Genomic DNA, 21,740 nt, shown 5'->3' with positions numbered 1-21,740 from the left:
GGTATTATCAAATTGCCAGAGTTTTGAGAACGGAGCGGACGTGGAGGACTATAATGTAACAAGAGCTCGTTCAAATACCATTCAGGGCTTTATAAGTAATAAGCAAGATTTTAAAATCTATAGGATGTTTGATAGGGAGCCAGTGCAGTGTTGACAGGACCGGGCTAATATGATCATACTTCCTGGTTCTAGTAAGACCTCTAGCTGCTGCATTTTGGACTAACTGGAGTTTGTTTACTAAGCGTGCAGAACAACCACCCAATAGAGCATTACAATAGTCTAACCTTGAGGTCATAAACGCATGGATTAATATTTCTGCATTTGACATTGAGAGTATAGGCCGTAATTTTGATATATTTTTGAGATGGAAAAATGCAGTTTTCAAATTCTAGAAATGTGTCTTTCTAAGGAAAGGTTGCTATCAAATAGCACACCTAGGTTCCTAACTGATGACGAAGAATTGAAAGAGCAGCCATCAAGGCTTAGACAGCATTCTAGGTCTGCACTTCCATTAATGCCAACAACGTGTTCTAGTCTATGCAAAAGAATAGTGTGGTCAATAGTGTCGAACGCAGCACTAAGATCCAATAGCACTAATAGAGAGATACAACCAAGATCAGATGATAAGAGCAGGTCATTTGTAACTCTAAGGAGAGCAGTCTCAGTACTATGATACGGTCTAAATCCTGACTGGAAATCCTCACAGATGCCATTTTTCTCTAAGAAGGAATATAATTGTGAGGATACTACCTTTTCTAGTATCTTGGAAAGAAAAAGGGAGATTCGAGATCGGTCTATAATTAACTAGTTCTTTGGGGTCAAGTTGTGGTTTTTTGATGAGAGGCTTAATAACAGCCAGTTTGAAGGTTTTGGGGACATACCCTAATAACAATGAGGAATAAATAATAGTCAGAAGAGGATCTATGACTTCTGGAAGCACTTCTGGAATACACCTCTTGGTGTATGAGAAAGAGGATGACAATGAGATGGAGGAAGAGGAGTAAGGAACGCAGGACAGTGGGAATAAAGAGAACAGGAATGGACAAGGAGAGGACAACAACGAACAAAGGATACAGACACAAATGGAAGGAGAAAAATTGGCACAAGTGCAAAAAGTTGAAAGTGCACTAGCCAGTGCATTGGAAAAAATGTAAAAGGACAATCAAGAGGACAAAGGGAATATTACAGACAAAGAGAGTGAGGAAAGTACCGAGGACGTTGACACTGAAGTGAAAGGCCTCAAAAGAAGAAGATTGCCCAAGGTAAGACCCAACCTTGATAAAGCAAGGAAATGAGTGATACAAGAGAACACTCTAGTAAATGATAATGGATTTGAAGTGTTGAAAGACTCTCAGAGCGCGGACTGAGGAAAAGGGTTTTATGCATGTTTTATTATATTTTATGGTTTTAAGTGGTTTTAACTTGAAGAACTGTGTAAAAATGAGGAATGTAATTTTATTTTATTGAAAGAAATGGAGAAGGGATGTAATGGATGTTTTTAAGAGTTGGGATGGAGAAATATTTTTTAATAATGGAGAAGGAAAAATGGGAAGAGGGGTTGCTATATTAATAAGAAAAAACAAGGGAATAGAAGGGGAACTTATCTACGATGATAAAAAAGGGAAATGTATAGGGGTGAGAATTAAATATGGAAATGAGGAATTTAATTTAATCAACCTTCATGCGCCGAATGAAGAAAAAGAAAAGTCTTTGTTTTTTAATGATTTAAGAGAATTGATAGAAGGATGGGGGAAAATAATAATGGCAGGTGATTTTAATACGGTTTTTAGTAGGAGAGATATGGCGGACGGAATGGTTTTTAAGTCAGACAAAGGGAGAAAAGAATTAAGGGGTTTGATGGAGGGGAAAAATATAATAGATGTATGTGTAACGGTATCAGGTGATTGACAGCAGTGTCATCCTATCAGCAAGTAGTACCTTGCATTTAAGTCTGATTGGCTGTTACCTGGGATGCGTCATGTCCGATTTCCCCGTTTGTTTTGCTAGCGTCGACGGTGGTTGTAGGTAAGCGAGCTGTGTTTAATGGGTGATTCTTTTTGGAGTTTTCCTTTGTATAACTTTTTTAAATCATTGTTATCAACTAGTGCAGCTTTGGTGCGGTGCCCTCCGTGCTGCTTAGTGGGTCTGATGACTGTTCACCTCACAGGTAACGTTTATTGTTAAGAGCTCGTGATATGGTGCTGAAATGGCTGTGTGGGTTTAACATTCTTTCGGATATCAAATAGGCGTGATTCCCTGTATTCCCTTGTGTAACTGGTGGGCATGACTGACCAATCCGTGTTTAAGCGTGCTTTCTAGCGTGATCTCCTGATGGTAAGTGTTTATACTTTACTATGACTGGGAGTGGGGGATAGTATTACGATTGGTAACATCTCCATTTGGTTTTTATAGGATTCTCCTTCTCGTTCTATGCCGTGATTGTTGCTACTGTCTTCACACTATTAAAGTGCTGCGGTTAATACGGCCGCGTTGACGCGATCATCACTAAAGAGACGGGGACTGCTCGTTTGGTTCTTATCGTGGCGTTATATTTGACCCTGGATTGTGTGGGGGACTATTTGGTTCCTTCCACTTGTAGGGGAGTTAGCTGCCCTTTGTGTCTTTGTTTGATTTGAAACCTTTTTTTTGTTTATTTTCTGTTAACTAACCTCTAATTTTTGGAAGTATAGTTTGTTTGGTTACCTTGATTTTTATTTCATCTTTATTTATGTAAAGCCAATTAAACGGCGTGTAATATTTAATTAAGCCATTTAATTGCTTGGTTCATGTGATCAACCATCTATAAGTACAATTTTATTTGTGTGTGAACCTCTATTGAGCTAAAATTGTCTTGTATTATTTAGGTGACCAACTAATTGATGTTCCTGCGCTTGAATGGTTTTTCTTTATTTTCGTCATTTACATATATTGTTGTGAGGATTTGCTTTATTGATGTCCATCTGGTTATTTTTTCTTTATGAACATTGTTATAGTTTCTTATCTTTATTTTGCAGGCGCTGGGGTCCAACGGGTGGATTGCTCTTCCTCCTCCTGGTGGTGGTCGTCCTTTATCGTGTGCAGTGTACACTGTTGAGTGTGTGATTGTGTGATTAAGTGACACGGGGTGTGTGTGCGTGTAGAAGTGTTCCTGCCGTTGGGAGCCCCAGGCCTGCTGGTATTTATTTTCTGTTTTTGCATGTTTTTCTTATTGTTTAGTTTAAAGTGGGTTTCAGTGTCCAACATTTTAAAGTGTTTTTCTATTAATAAACATTTGTATTTTTGTATTACTCCCGTCTCTTGCCCAATTCTATGAGGGAACCGAACCTGTGTGCTGTGCTCATTGTTTGAGTATTTTCCCTGGGGCTAACCCCTAGGGTGGCGTAGTCTGACTTTTTTTATTTGTTAGTGAATAATTTTTTGTTGTTTTGTTAAAATTATTACGCCGCGCCGCATTATTGTGTAGTAGTCGGGGTGGTTCTTGTTTTGTAGTGAGGAGAGGGTATTTTGTTTGTCTGTCTTTTTGTTTTTTTCTCTTTTTCTGTTTTTGGAAGGGACCAGACAGTAGCAGTCACTCTTTGTGGTGGATCGGCACAAGTCAATCTTATTTTATATTTGTGGTAAGTGCTTGTGCAGTTACACAAAATGGAGGATGAATTACGTGAGTTGAGAGATTTAGTAGCCCAACTAAAAGCTGATAATGAAAGGCTGCGGCAAGAGCCAGTGTTGGTTGCACAGCCAGGTCCATCTAATGTTACTATTCCTGTGACTGCAGATCCCCCACGCATTGGTGCTGGTGCTTCGACAGCGGAGCGGTTTGTTTTCGTTCCCCGGGATCGTAAGTGTCCACAGTTTAGTGGCCGGTCGGGCATTGGCATCAATGAGTGGGTGGAGGAAGCCCAGGCCTGTATGCGACTCCGCCATCTGTCTACCGCTGATCAGGCATTTTTCTTGTTCGATCATCTGGAGGGAGAGGCGAGGGAAGAAATCCGTTACCGGTCTAGGAATGAGAGGGAGGATCCGAATCAAATTATTCAGGTATTGCGTGATTTGTATGGTTGTACAAAGTCTTATGTAGCGCTCCAGGAGTCGTTCTTTTCCAGAAGACAGCAGGAGGGGGAGACATTGGTGGAATTCTCCTTGGCTCTGATGAGTCTTCTGGAAAAAGTTAAAAATCAGTCGCCTCATGGTATGCCTAACGCTGAAATTTTGCTAAGAGATCAGTTTGTTGAATACGTTAATGATTGCGCTCTTCGACGTGAACTTAAGCAATTGGTGCGTCGTCAACCTACTGCCACTTTGTTTGACATTCGCAGTGAAGCTCTTCGTTGGGAAAGAGAAGGCATGCCTGGTGGGGTGCGTAGTCGAAGTCAGTCTGTTCCATCCGCTTATGGCATTCAATATGGGGTGCAGGGACATCAGCACGGTAACAACAGGGGTTCAGCAATGTCAGAAATGAGTGAACTACGGGAAATGCTCAGAAAGCAGCAACAACAATTGAATCAGTTAACCCAAGGTATGGCTCAGCTGCAAAATCCCCAGTCACATTCGCGACCATTTAAGGCTAATTTAATTTGCAGAAGGTATCAGCAACCTGGCCATTTTTGCCAGGGATTGCGATGGGGAGCGGATATCTGTTCCACCATCAGCCCGTTTGAATTCTGCTTTAATGAGAGGTGGACAGCCATCATCCGTGCAGCCGTCGGAAAACTAGTTCCCACCGAGTTGCAGGGCCACAACTTGGTTGGGAAAAGGATAGGCTCCAAAAATGTATCTGGTTCTGATTTTATGTCACGCTTTATGTCTTCTTGCCCACAGCTAGTTGTATTGATGGGTGGGGTTCAGGTACCTTGCCTGGTGGACACCGGTTCCATGGTGTCCACCATTACTGAAGGTTGGTTTGTGGCTAATTTTGGGTTGTGGGGTCAGGAACAGCTTAAAGTGTGTCATTGGTTACAGCTTCGAGCGGCCAATGGCCTTTCAATTCCTTATGTTGGTTATTTGGAACTAGACGTGGAGCTCTGTGGTAGAGTAGTTTTAGGTTGCGGTGTGCTGGTGGTCCGAGATCCCCCTGGTGGCGTGTGTGTAGATGTCCCTGGGGTGTTGGGCATGAACATCCTGGGCCGCTGCTACCAGGAGCTCTTTGGCCAGCATGGCACAGCTCTCTTCAACCTACCAATCGTGTCTCAGGCCCCTCATTCTGTTTTTCAGGCTTTACAACATTGCCATCAGTTTGGCGGTCAGTCGGTTTCGGATTGTGGGGGGCGAGTCAAAGTGCGGGGACGTCGGGCGTGTCGCATCTCAGGTGGCACCATGAAATTTGTTGCTGCAACCTGTTCGGTGACATATTCGAGCGTTACAGTACTGTTTGAACCACCAGCATCTGGTCTACCCTCAGGTTTGCTGGCATCTCCTTCTCTTTTAAGGGTGGATGGTGGTACAGTCTATGTGCCCATAGTTAATGTTGGTACTGTGGATGTGTTGCTGTACGCTAGCACTGTCATTGGCACAGTGAATAAGGTTGATGTGATTAGTTTGCCCCCAGAGGTCACAGAAGTTAAGATGGTTACCGCCAAGGTGAGTACACAGGTTGTGCACGTTTCCCCCACTGTACAGGAACAGGTAGCTATGCTAGATCTATCGGTGCTGCCAGAAGAAGAACAGGGTAAGGTCAGGGCATTACTGGAGAAGTATGTGTCTGTGTTCGCTATGGACGACGGGGATTTGGGATGTACTAATCTGATATCCCATGAGATCCCCTTGTTGGATGACACCCCTGTTAGGCAGCGGTTTCGGCGTATTCCTCCATCCGAGTATGAGGTGGTAAAGGCACATATCAATCAATTGTTGGAAAATCGGGTAATTAGAGAGAGCTGCAGTCCTTATGCTTCGCCTATTGTCTTGGTCAAAAAGAAGGATGGTAGTTTACGCATGTGCGTGGACTACCGTCGCTTAAATTCAAAGACTAGGAAGGATGCATTCCCTCTACCACGTATTGAGGAGACTTTGGACTCGCTGGCCGGGTACCTGTAGCTGAGGGGGACAAATTTAAAACTGCTTTTTGCACCCCGTTTGGCCTATTTGAGTGGAATAGGATGCCTTTTGGGTTGTGCAATGCCCCAAGCACCTTCCAACGATTGATGGAGCGGTTGTTTGGTGATCAGCAATGCCAGTCCCTTCTCTTATATCTTGATGATATTGTTGTCTTTTCCTCCTCGGTGGATCAACATCTTGCTCGGATGGATGTCGTCCTGAGCCGCTTGCAGACTGAAGGGTTGAAGGCCAAACTATCTAAGTGTGCCTTTTTCAAAAAGGAAGTACACTATTTGGGGCACGTCATCTCTTCAGAAGGAGTTTCTACTGACCCGGGGAGGGTAGAGGCAGTTGCACAATGGCCTTGTCCCACCAGTGTTGCAGAGTTGCGCTCATTTTTGGGATTCGCTAGCTATTATTGACGGTTTGTTGAGGGGTTTGCCAAGTTGGCTGCCCCTCTTCACAGGTTGGTGGCTCAGCTGGCAAGCCCAAAGCGCCCGAAGCGGGGTGTTCAGGAGTTTGCTCAAGCTTGGTCCTCAGAATGTCAGTGTGGCTTTGAGGGGTTGAAAGGTAAGTTAACCACAGCCCCAGTGCTCGCCTACGCTGACTTTTCACTACCTTTTATTTTAGAGGTAGATGCCAGTCATGGAGGCTTAGGGGCAGTCCTTTCACAGGAGCAACAAGGCAAGGTACGCCCTATAGCTTATGGCAGTCGCAGTCTTAGGCCCTCTGAGCGCAATACATCGAACTACAGCTCAATGAAACTGGAGTTTTTGGCGCTCAAGTGGGCCATGACTGAAAAGTTTAGGGAGTACTTGTTGGGCCAGAAATGCGTGGTGTTTACGGACAACAACCCCCTTAGCTACCTGACTTCTGCAAAGTTGGGTGCCATGGAGCAGCGCTGGGCTGCCCAATTGGCATCGTTTGATTTTGAGATCAAATATAGGTCAGGGAGAAGCAATCGCAATGCTGACGCCTTGTCTCGTCAAAATCTTCCGGGTACGGAAGTGCACCAGTTGTGTTCAGGTATGGCCGTCCCAGTGGCGTTGCAGCAAGCTGCCCAAGGTGGATTGGTGACTTTGGTCAACCAGATGACCGCATTTCCCTGTACTTCAAATAGCGACCTGGTTGCTCAGCAGGTAGCAGACCCAGTCATAGGAGAGTTGTTGCAGTTTTGGAGGCGTAAGTTGCCCCCGACTCCTGATGAGCGCAAGACACTCTCCAGGTTGGCAATTATTCTGCTTCGGCAATGGGACCGCCTAGTGGAGACTGATGGAGTGCTCTACCGGCGTGTGTTCCGCTCAGACGGGGGAGAGGAAATCTTCCAGGTGTTATTGCCGGCAGTTATGAAACACTATGTCTTGACCCAGCTTCACCAACAGCATGGGCACCAGGGGGTAGAGCGTACATTTCAGCTAGTGCGCCAGCGATGCTACTGGCCTGGTATGTCGGCGGATATTGACCGCTGGTGTCATGAGTGTGAGCGGTGCCAGTGTGCTAAAGGTGTCCCCATTCCCCCGTCTAGTTTTATGGGGCACCTGTTGGCTGCTCGGCCGAACGATATTGTGGCCTTGGATTTTACAGTGTTAGAGCCTTCGAGGTCTGGCCTTGAGAATGTGTTGGTCATGACCGATATTTTCACAAAATACACCTTGGCAGTACCCACTAGAGACCAACGGGCAGAGACTGTAGCTCAGGTTCTTGTAGTGGAGTGGTTTTGTAAATTCGGCGTGCCGGGGCGCATCCACTCTGACCAAGGTCGGAATTTTGAATCCGTCCTTATTCAACAGCTCTGTTGTCTTTATGGAGTCGAGAAGTCACGTACCACCCCATATCACCCGGCCGGAAACGGCCAGTGTGAGCGTTTTAACAGAACCTTGCATGATCTGTTGCGCACTTTGCCACACTCTAAAAAGGGTGATTGGCCGTTTTGCCTCCCCCAGGTACTCTTTGCGTACAACACTACTCCTCATCAGGCAACCGGGGAATCTCCGTTTTTCCTAATGTTTGGACAGGAACCTAGACTTCCTGTTGATTTCTTACTGGGCAGAGTCCAAGAGCCATTGGCAGGCGGGGTTAATAGGTGGATTCTGGAGCAGCAGGATCGGTTGCAAGTTGCGTTTGAGGGTGCTCGTGAACGGTTGGGTGCTGCAGCCGATCGGCGAAAGGCCCGTCATGACCGGCGGGTGACGGAAGCACCACTGAAGGAGGGTCAGCTGGTATACCTCCGTGATCATAGTGTGAGGGGTAGATGTAAAATCCAGGATCTGTGGAGCTCAGTGGTGTACCAGGTCATGAGGGCACCTAAGGAAGGTGGGGCGGTATATACCATTGCTCCCATTACAGATCTGGGAAAAATAAAGCAGGTGCACCGATCTTTGCTGAAGGCTCAGATCTGTCGGGATCTGCCGATTGGGTTGCCTGATAGTCCGGTGACTGAACCTGTGCAGCCCTTGGAAGAGGGGTGTGATGAGGATTTGTTTGTCTTGGTGCCAGAGACACCACAAGTTAGAAGTAGGTCGAGGCCACAGGACATTGTTCCTTCTCTCCCTCAGACATCTGGTGACCTGCAAGCTGTGGAGATCTGCAGGGTAACAGAGGGTACTGCGGTTGAGGTGGGTTTACCACCAGTTGTAGTGCCTTCCAATTCACTAGAGGTAGGTGAGGTTATGGCGAGAAGGACTGGGAGGAGAACTGCAGGCCAGCACTCAAATAGGCACCATCTCCCTCGACCAGTGGGTACGGGTTCCGTGTCTAGCATTGTGAGTAGTACAGTTGGTACCTTGTTTCGGCCTTGGAACTGAGTTCCTAGGCGGGATTTTGTGTGGTTCACCGTCGGGGCGACGTTGCAGAAACTGGTGGTGGAATGTAACGGTATCAGGTGATTGACAGCAGTGTCATCCTATCAGCAAGTAGTACCTTGCATTTAAGTCTGATTGGCTGTTACCTGGGATGCGTCACGTCCGATTTCCCCGTTTGTTTTGCTAGCGTCGACGGTGGTTGTAGGTAAGCGAGCTGTGTTTAATGGGTGATTCTTTTTGGAGTTTTCCTATGTATAATTTTTTTAAATCATTGTTATCAACTAGTGCAGCTTTGGTGCGGTGCCCTCTGTGCTGCTTAGTGGGTCTGATGACTGTTCACCTCACAGGTAAACGTTTATTGTTAAGAGCTCGTAATATGGTGCTGAAATGGCTGTGTGGGTTTAACATTCTTTCGGATATCAAATAGGCGTGATTCCCTGTATTCCCTTGTGTAACCGGTGGGCAGGACTGACCAATCCGTGTTTAAGCGTGCTTTCTAGCGTGATCTCCTGATGGTAAGTGTTTATACTTTACTATGACTGGGAGTGGGGATAGTATTACGATTGGTAACATCTCCGTTTGGTTTTTATAGGATTCTCCTTCTCGTTCTATGCCGTGATTGTTGCTACTGTCTTCACACTATTAAAGTGCTGCGGTTAATACGGCCGCGCTGACGCAATCATCACTAAAGAGACGGGGACTGCTCGTTTGGTTCTTATCGTGGCGTTATATTTGACCCTGGATTGTGTGGGGGACTATTTGGTTCCTTCCACTTGTAGGGGAGTTAGCTGCCCTTTGTGTCTTTGTTTGATTTGAAACCTTTTTTTTTGTTTATTTTTCGGTTAACTAACCTCTAATTTTTGGAAGTATAGTTTGTTTGGTTACCTTGATTTTTATTTCATCTTTATTTATGTAAAGCCAATTAAACGGCGTGTAATATTTAATTAAGCCATTTAATTGCTTGGTTCATGTGATCAACCATCTATAAGTACAATTTTATTTGTGTGTGAACCTCTATTGAGCTAAAATTGTCTTGTATTATTTAGGTGACCAACTAATTGATGTTCCTGCGCTTGAATGGTTTTTTCTTTATTTTCGTCATTTACATATATGTGTTGTGAGGATTTGCTTTATTGATGTCCATCTGGTTATTTTTTCTTTATGAACATTGTTATAGTTTCTTATCTTTATTTTGCAGGCGCTGGGGTCCAACGGGTGGATTGCTCTTCCTCCTCCTGGTGGTGGTCGTCCTTTATCGTGTGCAGTGTACACTGTTGAGTGTGTGATTGTGTGATTAAAAGCACGGGGTGTGTGTGCGTGTAGGTCCGTTCCTGCCGTTGGGAGCCCCAGGCCTGCTGGTATTTATTTTCTGTTTTTGCATGTTTTTTCTTATTGTTTAGTTTAAAGTGGGTTTTCAGTGTCCAACATTTTAAAGTGTTTTTCTATTAATAAACATTTGTATTTTTGTATTACTCCCGTCTCTTGCCCAATTCTATGAGGGAACCGAACCTGTGTGCTGTGCTCATTGTTTGAGTATTTTCCCTGGGGCTAACCCCTAGGGTGGCGTAGTCGGACTTTATTTATTAGGGAATAAAAAAAAATTTGCTCTTGTGTTCCAAAAATTATACCGTTTTTTTTTTGTTTTTTCCAAAAATTACACCGCCCCGCCACATTCGGAGAGAGAGGCATGAAAAGAAAAGACATAAGAAACCTAAACTATTTTATAGAGGATGTATTTTATAAAGAAACTTCTTTGAGTGATCATAAAATGGTTGTAATGAGGATGAATTTTAAAGATGAAATTAAGGGACCTTGGGGTCTGGATCTTAAACACAGAGCTTTTAAAAAACGAAAGTTACAAACAAGGGATTGATAAGATAATAGAGGAAGAAAGAGAAAATGGAATGTATTGGGAAGACAAGAGATTGTGGTGGGAAAACGTAAAATATGAAATAAAAAAAATATTCAATTAAGTATAGTAGGTTGATCCAGAAAGTGAAAAGGTCTAAAGAAAAAGAGATAAGAGATAAATTAAAGGAAGAATTAAATAAGGAGGAGGTAAATGTGCAAAATGTTATAATAATGGAGGAGGAATTGAAGAAATTTGAGGAAAGTAAATGTAATGGAGCAATGTTAAGAAGTCAAGCAAAATATACAGTAGAAGGAGAAAAATGCACCAGGTTCTTCTTTAACCTAGAAAGGGGAAAAGCAAAATCGGAAATGATAAAAGAGTTGAAAAATGAAAATGGTGAGGTAATTAAGGAAACAAAGGGAATTTTAGAAGTAGTAAGAAGCTATTATGAAGAATTATTTAAAACGAAAGATACGGATGGAAAAATGAGAAACAACAAATAAAAAAAAGAGTGGAGGTGGTAGACAAAATGGAGTGTGATAAAAAAATACAGCTAGAAGAAATAACGCAGGCAATAAATAATTTGAAAAGCAAGAAAAGTCCGGGTATAGATGGGATAGGTAATGAGTTTTATAAAGTTTTAAAGGTTGAAATAAGTTTGATTCTACAAGAAGTATATGAGGAGGTTTTTAAAAAAGAGGCTTTCAATCAAAGAATGAATATGGGTTTGATGAAAATAATATATAAAAGAAAGGGTGATAGGACACTTTTAAAGAATTTTAGACCAATAACCATGTTAAATACCGACTTGAAGATTTTAGCAAAGGTTTTAGCGAACAGACTGAAAAATGTTTTATTGAGTATAATAGAGACAAATCAGGCGTATGGAGTAATTGGAAGAGACTTTTTGTGAAATTTTTTAAAGTTTTTTAAAATTTTTTAATTAGATGAATTAAAGTGTGTTGGTTTTTTTGGTTTTTTAACAGAGTCTTTTATTTTAACTAGATCTATAAGACAAGGATGCCCGTTATCAGCACAATTATATTCTTTAGTTGCAGAGCCTTTAGGACTGATAGTTAAAAACTGCAAAGAAATAAAAGGAATAGAAATAAATAGAGGAAAGGAGCTAAATAAGATTTACCAGTATGCTGACGACACTACAATAATAGTGGAAGATTTGCAGAGTGTTAAAAATGTAATGGATAAAATCAATTGGTATTGTCAAGGGTCAGGAGCAAAGATAAATGAAGAGAAAACTGGATACATGAGATTTGGGAGGGTACCGGTTCTAGCGGGGTGTTGGAGTTTCACAGAAGTGCAGGAATTTAAGATCTTAGGTGTGCTTTTAGGGAAAAATGAAAAGAATGTACAGGATACTATGCGGGGGGAAATAGTGGATGGGATGGAAAGAAGGTTGGTCTTTTGGAGAAACAGGTTTTTAAATTTAAAAGGAAAGATTTTAAAAGGAATAGTAAATGTTTTAATGTTATCAAAAATGTGGTACGTTTTACATGTAGCGTCAATGCCGCTGTGGGTGAGACAAAGAATTAAAAAATTGATTTTAGAGTTTTTATGGGGAAAAAAGCCCCAAGAATTGCTTACAACACTTTGATTGGGCCGGTAGAGGAGGGAGGAATGGGACTAATAGATCTGGAACAAAAAGTGAAGAGTATGAGGGTAAAAGTGGTTAAGAAATATTTAGATGACGAAAATAAAGAAGTTTTATTTGAATAAGTGTGGAAATTTACAAATTGGAGACAATATTTTATGGATGAAATTGGATGATATAAGGAATACCAGAATTTTACAAGGAAGTTTTAAGCGCTTGGGGGTCTTTTTTAGAAAAGGTGGATTTTAAACCTGTTGGAAGGGGAATAATTTTAAATCAACCCTTATTTTTAAACAAGAAGATCGGGACACAAGGAAAAGAACTCTATTTTAAGAAGTGGGTAGACGTGGGCATTTTAAAAGTAAGGGACATTTTATATGAATTCAAAGAAGGTTTTTTTTACCCGTAATCAATCACAAGTAATCATAGATGCAATGGAAGCAGCAAAGGAGGAATACAATGTGGATGTTTTAAGAAAACAATATGAAGAGGTTAAAAGTAAAATTCCAGAGGAATGGTTGGAAATGATTCAAGATGGTGGGAGCGGGGAGAATAAAATGGAAGTGTTTTTAAAATTGAACAACAAAGAGGTGTGTTTGAAAACATGTAATGTGAAAACCTTTTATAATTATTTTAATTTGTCTGTTTTTTAAAAGCCAAAAGCCAATGATTTTTGGTTAAGACATTTTGATGAAATTCAAGAGAAGGATGTATGGAAAAATATAAGATGGGCTTTTTTAGATACTGACCTGGAAGTTTTGGATTATTTTTTAAGACACGATGTTATTTTTACTGGAATTAGATTGTGCAAAATTGGAATGGAACCAGATGCTGTATGTAATGTCTGTTTTAAAGAGGATGAAGGGATTTGCACTTGTTTTTATATTGTGAAAAACTGAAATAATTTTTTGACAAAACAAAAGAATTGGTGAAAGATTTAAGAGGGAATGAAGATGTTTTCAATTGGAACACAATCTTAATGTTTGGTATGAATGGGAATATTAAAGACAAAAAGGTGATTAATTTATTGATGGTTTTAGTGAAAAATGCAATATGGAAAAGGAGGAATGTGGCAAAAAATAAAAGCTATGTAGCATATGTATGGATGGTGTTTAAAGGACTGGTGGAAAACTAGGGGCAAACCTTGTTTAAATATTTTGAAATGGAGAAAGAACTGGATAAGTTTCATAAGATGTTTCCAACTGATGTGCTGTACACTTTTAAAAAATACAAAATAACGTTGCCTATGAAAGAGGACTTTTTTAAAAAAAAAAAGAAGAAGCGTGCCTGATCTCGTCTGGTCTCAGAGGCTAAGCAGGGTTTGGTCTGGTTAGTGGTTGGTTTGGTGTTATTGTGGGAATACCAGGTGCTGTAAGCTTTCGTATTTTAAGGATGAAAACATGCTAAGTGCCTTTTATGATGTCAATACTTTGAAAGTGTGCCGTGTTTTAAGAGATCAAAATGTGGAAGTCGCTGGGAACTGAAAACATTTTCCGAAGATGTATATACAATGTCAACAGATGGAATGCATTGAAAGATTGTACATGAAAATGTATATTTTATTATATTTTAATGTTTGATTTTTTTCAATAAAAAAAAAAAAAAAGCGTGCCCGATGTCGTCTGATCTCGGAAGCTAAGCAGGGTCAGGCCTGGTTAGAACTTGGATGGGAAACCGCCTGGGAATACCAGGTGCTGTAAGCTTTAGTTTTTTTGTCAAAATTGATCTAATATAGTGTAAATTAGGGTGGCTGATCTTTAAATAGCCCTCTCTTTGCAGCAGACTTCGCTTACGGCCATACCAACCTGGCTATGCCCGATCTCGTCTGATCTCGGAAGCTAAGCAGGTTTGGGCCTGGTTAGTACTTGGATGGGAGACCGCCTGGGAATACCAGGTGCTGTAAGCTTTAGTTTTTTCGTCAAAATTGATCTAATATAGTGAAAATTAGGGTGGCTGATCTTGAAATAGCCCACACTTTGCAGCAACCCTCGCTTACGGCCATACCACCCTGAGCGCGCCCGAGAGGAAGCAGGAAGTGAGGTGGCAGCAGAAAGGAGAGAAAGGATCTTCCAAACTTTTCTTTCATTTAAGTTTTGGTTGATAGATTAGCAAAGTTTGTTTGAGATTAAAAGTTTTTTTTTTTCGACGGTGCTGCCCTGAGCAGAAGTAGCTGCTCAGGGGAAGGCAAAATGAGCAACCTGCTCACAATGGACGGATCTACTAATGTTGACAAGGACATGGCTAATGACAAGGAACAAGGTCAAGGAATTGAGAAGGAGCAGCGGAGAGTGTCAAGAGGAGGATCAGGGAGAAGGGAGGAGAAGAATATCCAAGAGCGGGAAAAAGAGTATGCAAAGAAGGCAACAATGATTGTAAACGTGGCGGAGGTGGATGGAGGGAAAGCAGAAGATGTGATAGTCGCTTTGATTGTAAAGGTGGGAGTGACAAAAGTATTGGGTGTCTGGCCAAGATTGAATAAGGAATTTGAAATAACGTTGGGAAATGAGAGTTGCTGTGAAAGCCTAAAGGATGGTTTAATAATCAAAGGAACCCGGTGTGAGGTGAGAAGCTTAAGCACAAGAGAGTGTGTCGTCTACTTTATGCATCTACCATGTTACATAACGGATGAAGAGATCAAAAGTAAGCTGAATACGTGGGGTGTCTCTGCGACATCGGAGATCAGAAGAAGACTATATCCAGGTATGAGCATCACAGACGGGACTCGCTACGTCAGGGTTAAATTCCCTAGGGACGTCACCTCTCTCCCATATAGCACAAGTTTTGAAACTGCGGAAGGGGCACAGTATTTCAGAGTGATACATGACAGACAGGTTAAGATGGTCGTTTTTTTGTTGGTGGGGGCATGTAATGAAAGACTGTCCCGAGTTCAGGTGCCGTGACTGTGGCGAGCTGGGACACTTCGCCAGAGAGTGTGATGCGGTGAGGTGCTGGTGAAATGTGAGTGCTGGATGGGGGCTGAGGAGGACGAGGAAAACAACATGGAAACAGAGGAAACACAAAGTGAAGAGGAGGAGCAAATGGAAGAAAGGGAGCAAGATGAATGGGAACAAGCTGGAGGGACAGTGGGGAATGAAGGTAGAAAAGAACAAGAGGACGAGAATCTGGCGGCTAAAGAAGAAGAACAGGATGCTTTGGAGAGCCAGGAGGAACAGGACGAGATGGAGGAAGAACAAAGGGGGGTCAATAAGCAAGTCGGAGAAAAGGGGACAACAAGATGACGTCTGTTAAAGGTAGAACAAAACCATGAACAAGCCAAAAAAAGACATGTGATGATAATGGAAACTGGGGATACAGAAGTAAAGGGAGGGGAGTGGGATCAAAATAGGTATGAGACATTGTCAGGGAGGGGTGACAAAGTGGAATGAGGAAGGAGGGGTGGACTCTTTTTTGTATGTTTTTGAGCATTGCAACCATTAATGTTCGTGGGTTATTAGATCAAGGGAAATTTGAAAGACTGAAAGAAGTTTGTAAGAGGGCAAATGTACTAATGATTCAAGAAACAAATTGGAGAGATGATGTAATGACTGAGTTCAAAAGGAAATGGAAAGGGGATGTTTTATGCAGCCATGGAGATGGAAGAAAAGGGAGAGGAGTAGCAATCTTAATCAAAAAAGGTGTGTGTGAAGAGGTACGAGAAGTGTATAATGATGAAGAGGGGAAGTGTCTGGCGGTGGAAATAGAGGATGGTGGGGGAAAAGTCATTTTATGTAATGTGCATGCTCCTGTTGTAGAAAAGGAAAAGGTTGATTTCTTCAAGAAATTGAGGACGAGTATGGAAAAATGGAAGAGGTTTGTAATAATTGGAGATTTTAATACGGTTTTTAGCAAGATGGATTTAGCAGAGGGAATGGTCTTTAAATCAGATGGAGGGAGGAAAGAGCTGAAGAGTATAATGGAAGAAAATGATTTAGTGGATATATGGAGAGAAAGAAATGAAGGTATCAGAGTTTTCTCAAGAGAACAAGTGGTTAAAAAATGTATGTGTGCAAGCAGAATAGATTTTGCAATATGTAAAAATGATTTTATGAATGTGGTGGATAATATTTATTACAAAAAAACGTCATTAAGTGATCATAAAGTTGTATGGGTGCAGATTGATTTGAGTGGAATGAAGAGAGGGCCAGGGTTATGGATTCTAAATACGGAATTTCTAAAGGAAATTAGTTTTAAAGAAGGTGTAGAAGAAGTAATAAAGGAAGAACAGAAAGATCAATTGTACAAAGAAGATAAACGAATATGGTGGGATAATGTTAAATATAGAATTGGGAATTATGCAAAAAACTTTGGTAAAATGATGAAGAGGGCAAGGAATTTTGAAGAAAATAAAATAAGAAAGGAGTTGAAAGATATTCTGAATGAGGGAGGGGAAAATGTGGAAAGAATTTTAGTATTAGAAAAAAAGCTTAAGGAAATAGAAGAAAGACATTTTAGAGGGGAGGTGATAAGAAGCAGGGCAAAATATGAAGTAGAAGGGGAAAAATGCACAAAGTTTTTCTTTAATCTTGAAAAATGTAGACAGAGAGAGGGAATGATTAAGGAGATCAAAAGAGAAAGTGGTGAGATGGTAAAAGAAACAGAAGAGATTTTAAAACGAAATAACGGAATTTTATAAGAAGCTGTTTAGCAAAGGAAAAATTGAAAAAACAGAAAAAGATTTTTTGATTGGAAAAATAAAGAAAAAATTAGATATGGATAATAAAAAAATGAGTGATAAGGGGATAAAAAAAGAAGAAATTGAATGCGCCATAACGCAATTGAATAATGGGAAAAGTCCTGGAAGAGATGGGCTGTCAGGGAGTTCTACAAACATTTTAAGGAAGTGTTGACACCAATTTTAAAGGAAGTGTATGATGAGATATTTGAAAAGGAAGAAACAAGTCATTTAATGGGGATTGGGGTAATTAAATTAATTTTTAAGAAGAGAGGAGATAAGAATGATTTGAAAAACTATAGGCCAATAACCATGCTAAATACAGACTATAAAATTTCAGCAAAGATATTAGCAAACCGTTTGAAGAAAATTTTACCAAACATTATTGAAACAAACCAGGCATATGCTATCGAAGGAAGGGATATTACAGACACAGTGTGTAGTATAAGAGATGTAGTGAGCTATATGATGGAGGGAAGGAAAAAGGGATATGTTATAAGTCTAGATTTAGAAAAAGCCTTTGATAGAGTCGAGCATGAATTCATGTTTGCAATTCTTGAAAAGTTTGATTTTGGGCAGAATTTCATAAAATGGTTGAAGATTTTATACAAGGGGGCGAAAAGCCAAATAAAATGTAATGGGTTTTTAACTGGAGCTTTCAGTTTTTCAAGTGCTATAAGACAGGGCTGTCCTTTGTCAGCCCAGTTATATAGTTTAGTGGCAGAATCCCTGGGGCTAGCAATAATGGGGGAAAAGGAAATCAAAGGAGTGGTTTTAAGAGATAATGAAGAATTACAAAAAGTATATCAGTACGCAGATGACACAACACTAATAGTAAAGGATGTCAAAAGTGTTAAAAAAGCAATGGAAATATTAGAAAGGTACTGCAAAGGATCTGGGGCCAAAATTAACATACAGAAAACAGTTTATATGAACATAGGAGATGGGGAGAACATTCAAAGCCTATTTCCTTTTAAAGAAGAAGGCTTAAAGGTGTTAGGAGTCAGGATAGGGAAAAATGAAAGAGAAATGAGAGACATGATGTGGGACGATGTGATTGGAAGGATGGAAAGAGTTTTAAATTTCTGGAAAATGAGGGAACTAACATTGAGGGGGAAGGTGTTAGTACTGAATGCCTTAATGTTATCGAAAATGTGGTATGTGTTGAGTGTTACACCGATGCCAAGGTGGATAAGTAAAAGAATAATTTATTTCTTTTACTTATCGGTTATTTTGAAATTTCTATGGGATTCAAAACCATCAAAGATTGCGTATGAGACAATAATAGGGGATGTGAAAGATGGAGGGGTTGGGTTTGCAGGATCCAGAATTAAAGAAAAAGAGTTTTAGAGTTAAAATAGTGAGAAAATTTTTGAGTGAAGAAAATCAGGCACAATGGCCAGAGTTAATGAAGTTGTTTTTAAACAAATGTGGAAATATGAATATGGGAGCAGATATTTTATGGATGAAACTGAAGCAAAATATGATGTTCGGAATCCCAGAATTTTATATAGAAGTATTGGAAGCATGGGGAGAATTCAAAATAAATGTTGGCATAAAGCCTAGAAGAAGAGAAGAAATGCTAAATCAACCATTGTTCTTAAATGATAATGTTTTATATAAAGGAAAATAACTGTATTTTAAACAGTGGATTAAGGCTGGGTTTAAGAGAGTGAAAGATGTTCTATATGAAGTAAAAGAAGGATTCTTTCCATTCCAAGCAATTGTGGATGAGGTGAAAGAGGTTGAGGATGATGTAAATGTGAAAATTTTGGAAAAACAATATGAACAAGTAAAGGAAGCAATTCCTGGACAATGGATAAGGAGGATTGAGGGAGAAAATGGAAATGAAGGGGATAAGATGAAGGTATTTATAAAAGAGAAGGGAGAAGACATTTCTCTTAATCAAAGTTCAGTGAAAGAATTTTATGTGTTTTTTAGGAATTTAGTGTTTAAAGAGCTGGCGGCTGTTAAATTTTGGGAAAAAGTGTTTAACGATTTTGATAAGAGGATGTTATGGAAAAATCTGGGGAAATGGTACATGGATGCGAGAATGGAAAATTTAGAGTTTTGTATAAGACATAAAATAATATTTTCAGAGTTAAAGCTGTACAAAATGGGATTAACCGAAAATGCCATGTGTAAAGTGTGTATGATAAAAGAGGAAGGAATTTTGCATATATTTCTGTCATGTACGGAGTTACAAGCTTTTAAACTGAAAATGAAAAATGTGGTAAAAGAATTGTTGGGGGATAAAGGGGATGAAATTGAGAATGAACAGAATTGGAGTTGTATGTTCTTATTTGGAGTTAACATAGGTTGTGAAAAACGGAATGTGATAAATATGTTCTTGACTGTTGGGAGGTTTATAATATGGCAGAGAAGGAATTTTGTAAGAAAGGAAATGAAGAAGTTGGATTTGTGGACTAGTTTTAAAAGGAAATTGGAAGACTATATAAAGACATTAGAGGAGTACTTTAAGAGTGAGGGGAAGATGCGGATACTTAATAAGTTGATAGGGGAAAATAATCCATTTATTAAAAATACATTGAATGGATTAGAATTGAATTTAGAAAAGAGGGGTGAGGTCTGATAAATATATGAAGGTTGACAAAAGTGTATAATTGAATGTATTTCTGTATATGAATGGAAATATATAAAAAAAAAAGCACGCCCAATCTCGAAAGCTAAGCAGGGTCGGGTATGGTTAGTACTTGGATGGGAGACCGCCTGGGAATACCAGGTGCTGTAAGCTTTTTTTTTTTTTTTTTTTTAGAAAAAACTAAAGCGCGCCCGATCTCGTCTGATCTCGGAAGCTAAGCAGGGTCAGGCCTGGTTAGTACTTGGATGGGAGACCGCCTGGGAATACCAGGTGCTGTAAGCTTTTTTCGTCAAAATTGATCTAATATACTGCAGATTAGGGTGGCTGATATTTAAATAGCCCACACTTTTGCAGCAAAAGCACGCTTACGGCCATACCACCCTGAGCGCGCCCGATCTCGGAAGCTAAGCAGGGTCGGGCCTGGTTAGTACTTAGATGGGAAACTGCCTGGGAATACCACATGCTGTAAGCTTTAGTTTTTTCTGGCTCAACGACAACGACATGGTAAAGAGAAGGAAAAAGAAGGACACGAGAGCGGTGGATATAATTAAAGCGGTGGTGGAGCGGATCGGCAACAGGAGGATTTTAGCAGTGAGACCCAAACAAATGAAGGAATATGAGATAACACTTGAATGAGAGGACGACACAGAGCTTTTAATAGACGGATTGATGATAAATGGAATTAACTGTGAGCTAAAACGACTGCAAAACAGAGATTATGTTGTCTCCTTCATGCATCTGCCTGTTTACTGACAAGGAAATTTTAAATAAATTAGAAGGCTGGGGAGTTTTCCCAATTTTCAAAAATTAAAAGAAGATTTTTATCTGGGCACCAGTATTGAGGATGGGACGAGGTTTGTGAGAATGCGGTTCCCAAAAGAAGTTGCATCCCTCCCGTACAGCACAATAATGGAAACGGCAGAAGGTCCGCAATATTTCCGGGTGATGCACAGCAATCAGGTGAAGACCTGTTGGCTGTGCATGAGCACGGATCATGTGGTAAAAGACTATGGAAGCAGATTAGTCTCAAATATAATTCACGCAAAAAACAAGATTCACACATGCGTAGACAATTTCACATGCATGAAACCTTTACTACGAATCCACTCGGATTTGTGTGTGTGTGTGTTTTTGAGACTTTCCTGGCAGAGCTCTCTTCCCACGTGGGTCTGTCGTACTCTTTAGCCAATCAGATGCGAGCTTACCATTCAACCAATCATATCATAAGCCACTGAGAGTGCATTCAAGGAGCACGATTCTGCGCACCTTTTGCGCAATGTTGATTAATTAGAACGGAAATTAAGCCTTTACATCAGTAATCCCAAAGACAGTAAAAGAAATGGACACAGCGACCCAATTGGAACTCAATTGAGACAAGTGAAGCCCATTTTTAGCGAATTTTTAGCACTTCCGTTTCTGACGCGCAGACTCAAACAAAGGAAGCTTCTGCCATTATTGTGACTTCATCTGAACATGTGCAAAACTACTCTCATTGAATGCACTCTCAGTGGCTTATGATATGATTGGTTGAATGGTAAGCTCGCATCTGATTGGCTAAAGAGTATGACAGACCCACGTGGGAAGAGAGCTCTGCCAGGAAAGTCTCAAAAACACACACACAAATCCGAGTGGATTCGTAGTAAATGACGATTCGTACATTCAGACACTCTTCCATTTTAAACATTCAAAGGTTTTTGTGCACAGTTGTATATCTACGGATTGTGTTTTGCATTTGTGAAATGTATTTTATGAATATATAATTTTATTTTGCGCATGTGAATTTCTTTTTGTGAATATATATTTTTTTTCAGGCACGTTAATTTTTTTTTGTGTGTACGTGAATTAGGTTTCATGCATGTGAAATTGTCTACGCATGTGTGAATCGTGTTTTTTGCGTGAATTATATTTGAGACTAATCTGCTTCTATAAAAGACTGTCCTGATTTCAAGTGCTTTAAATGTGAGGAGAGGGGCACTTTGCGAGAGACTGCAACACAGTGATGTGCCCGGATTGTAATTTGGTTTTAAATAAGTGTGAGTGTTGGATGGGGAGTGAGGAGGATGAGCAGCAGGTAGACGGGCAGATGCATGAACGAGACAATGAGCAGCGAGAGGAGGAAACAACGGCTTTACAAGAAGAGGAAGAAACAGTGAATAAAGAGATTGAGCATCAGG

At 40.6% G+C, this 21,740-nt stretch overlaps 1 protein-coding gene, 2 long non-coding RNA genes, 1 other non-coding gene and 1 pseudogene across 5 annotated transcripts; all 5 read left to right on the top strand.

Moving 5' to 3' along the window:
- The first annotated feature begins 1,555 nt into the window (after positions 1 to 1,555).
- LOC109066770 lies at positions 1,556 to 3,287 on the top strand. 2 transcript variants are annotated; one of them, XR_006155661.1, is made up of 3 exons: positions 1,556 to 2,025; positions 2,106 to 2,334; positions 2,413 to 3,287. It is a non-coding gene; the product is annotated as an uncharacterized LOC109066770 (long non-coding RNA). The 2 variants fall into 2 exon arrangements; XR_006155660.1 differs by lacking the exon at positions 1,556 to 2,025 and having other exon boundaries at positions 2,034 to 2,334.
- A 272-nt stretch (positions 3,288 to 3,559) lies between these two features.
- On the top strand, positions 3,560 to 8,644 carry LOC122138788. The gene is given in 3 exon segments (XM_042733409.1): positions 3,560 to 6,022; positions 6,025 to 8,537; positions 8,621 to 8,644. Coding segments are annotated over 3 exon segments (4,917 nt in total). The 5' UTR covers positions 3,560 to 3,642.
- Positions 8,645 to 8,903: 259 nt separating this feature from the next.
- Positions 8,904 to 10,148, top strand: LOC122138527. The gene is made up of 3 exons (XR_006155652.1): positions 8,904 to 9,036; positions 9,117 to 9,178; positions 9,259 to 10,148. It is a non-coding gene; the product is annotated as an uncharacterized LOC122138527 (long non-coding RNA).
- A 3,931-nt stretch (positions 10,149 to 14,079) lies between these two features.
- Positions 14,080 to 14,198, top strand: LOC122139156. The gene has a single exon (XR_006156028.1). It is a non-coding gene; the product is annotated as a 5S ribosomal RNA (ribosomal RNA).
- A 5,731-nt stretch (positions 14,199 to 19,929) lies between these two features.
- On the top strand, positions 19,930 to 20,038 carry LOC122139114 (annotated as a pseudogene).
- The last annotated feature ends 1,702 nt before the right edge of the window (positions 20,039 to 21,740 follow it).

The sequence above is a fragment of the Cyprinus carpio genome, chromosome A3 (genome assembly GCF_018340385.1).
Source record: "Cyprinus carpio isolate SPL01 chromosome A3, ASM1834038v1, whole genome shotgun sequence".
NCBI lineage: Eukaryota > Metazoa > Chordata > Actinopteri > Cypriniformes > Cyprinidae > Cyprinus > Cyprinus carpio.
This window is presented reverse-complemented; position numbering and strand designations above follow the sequence as displayed.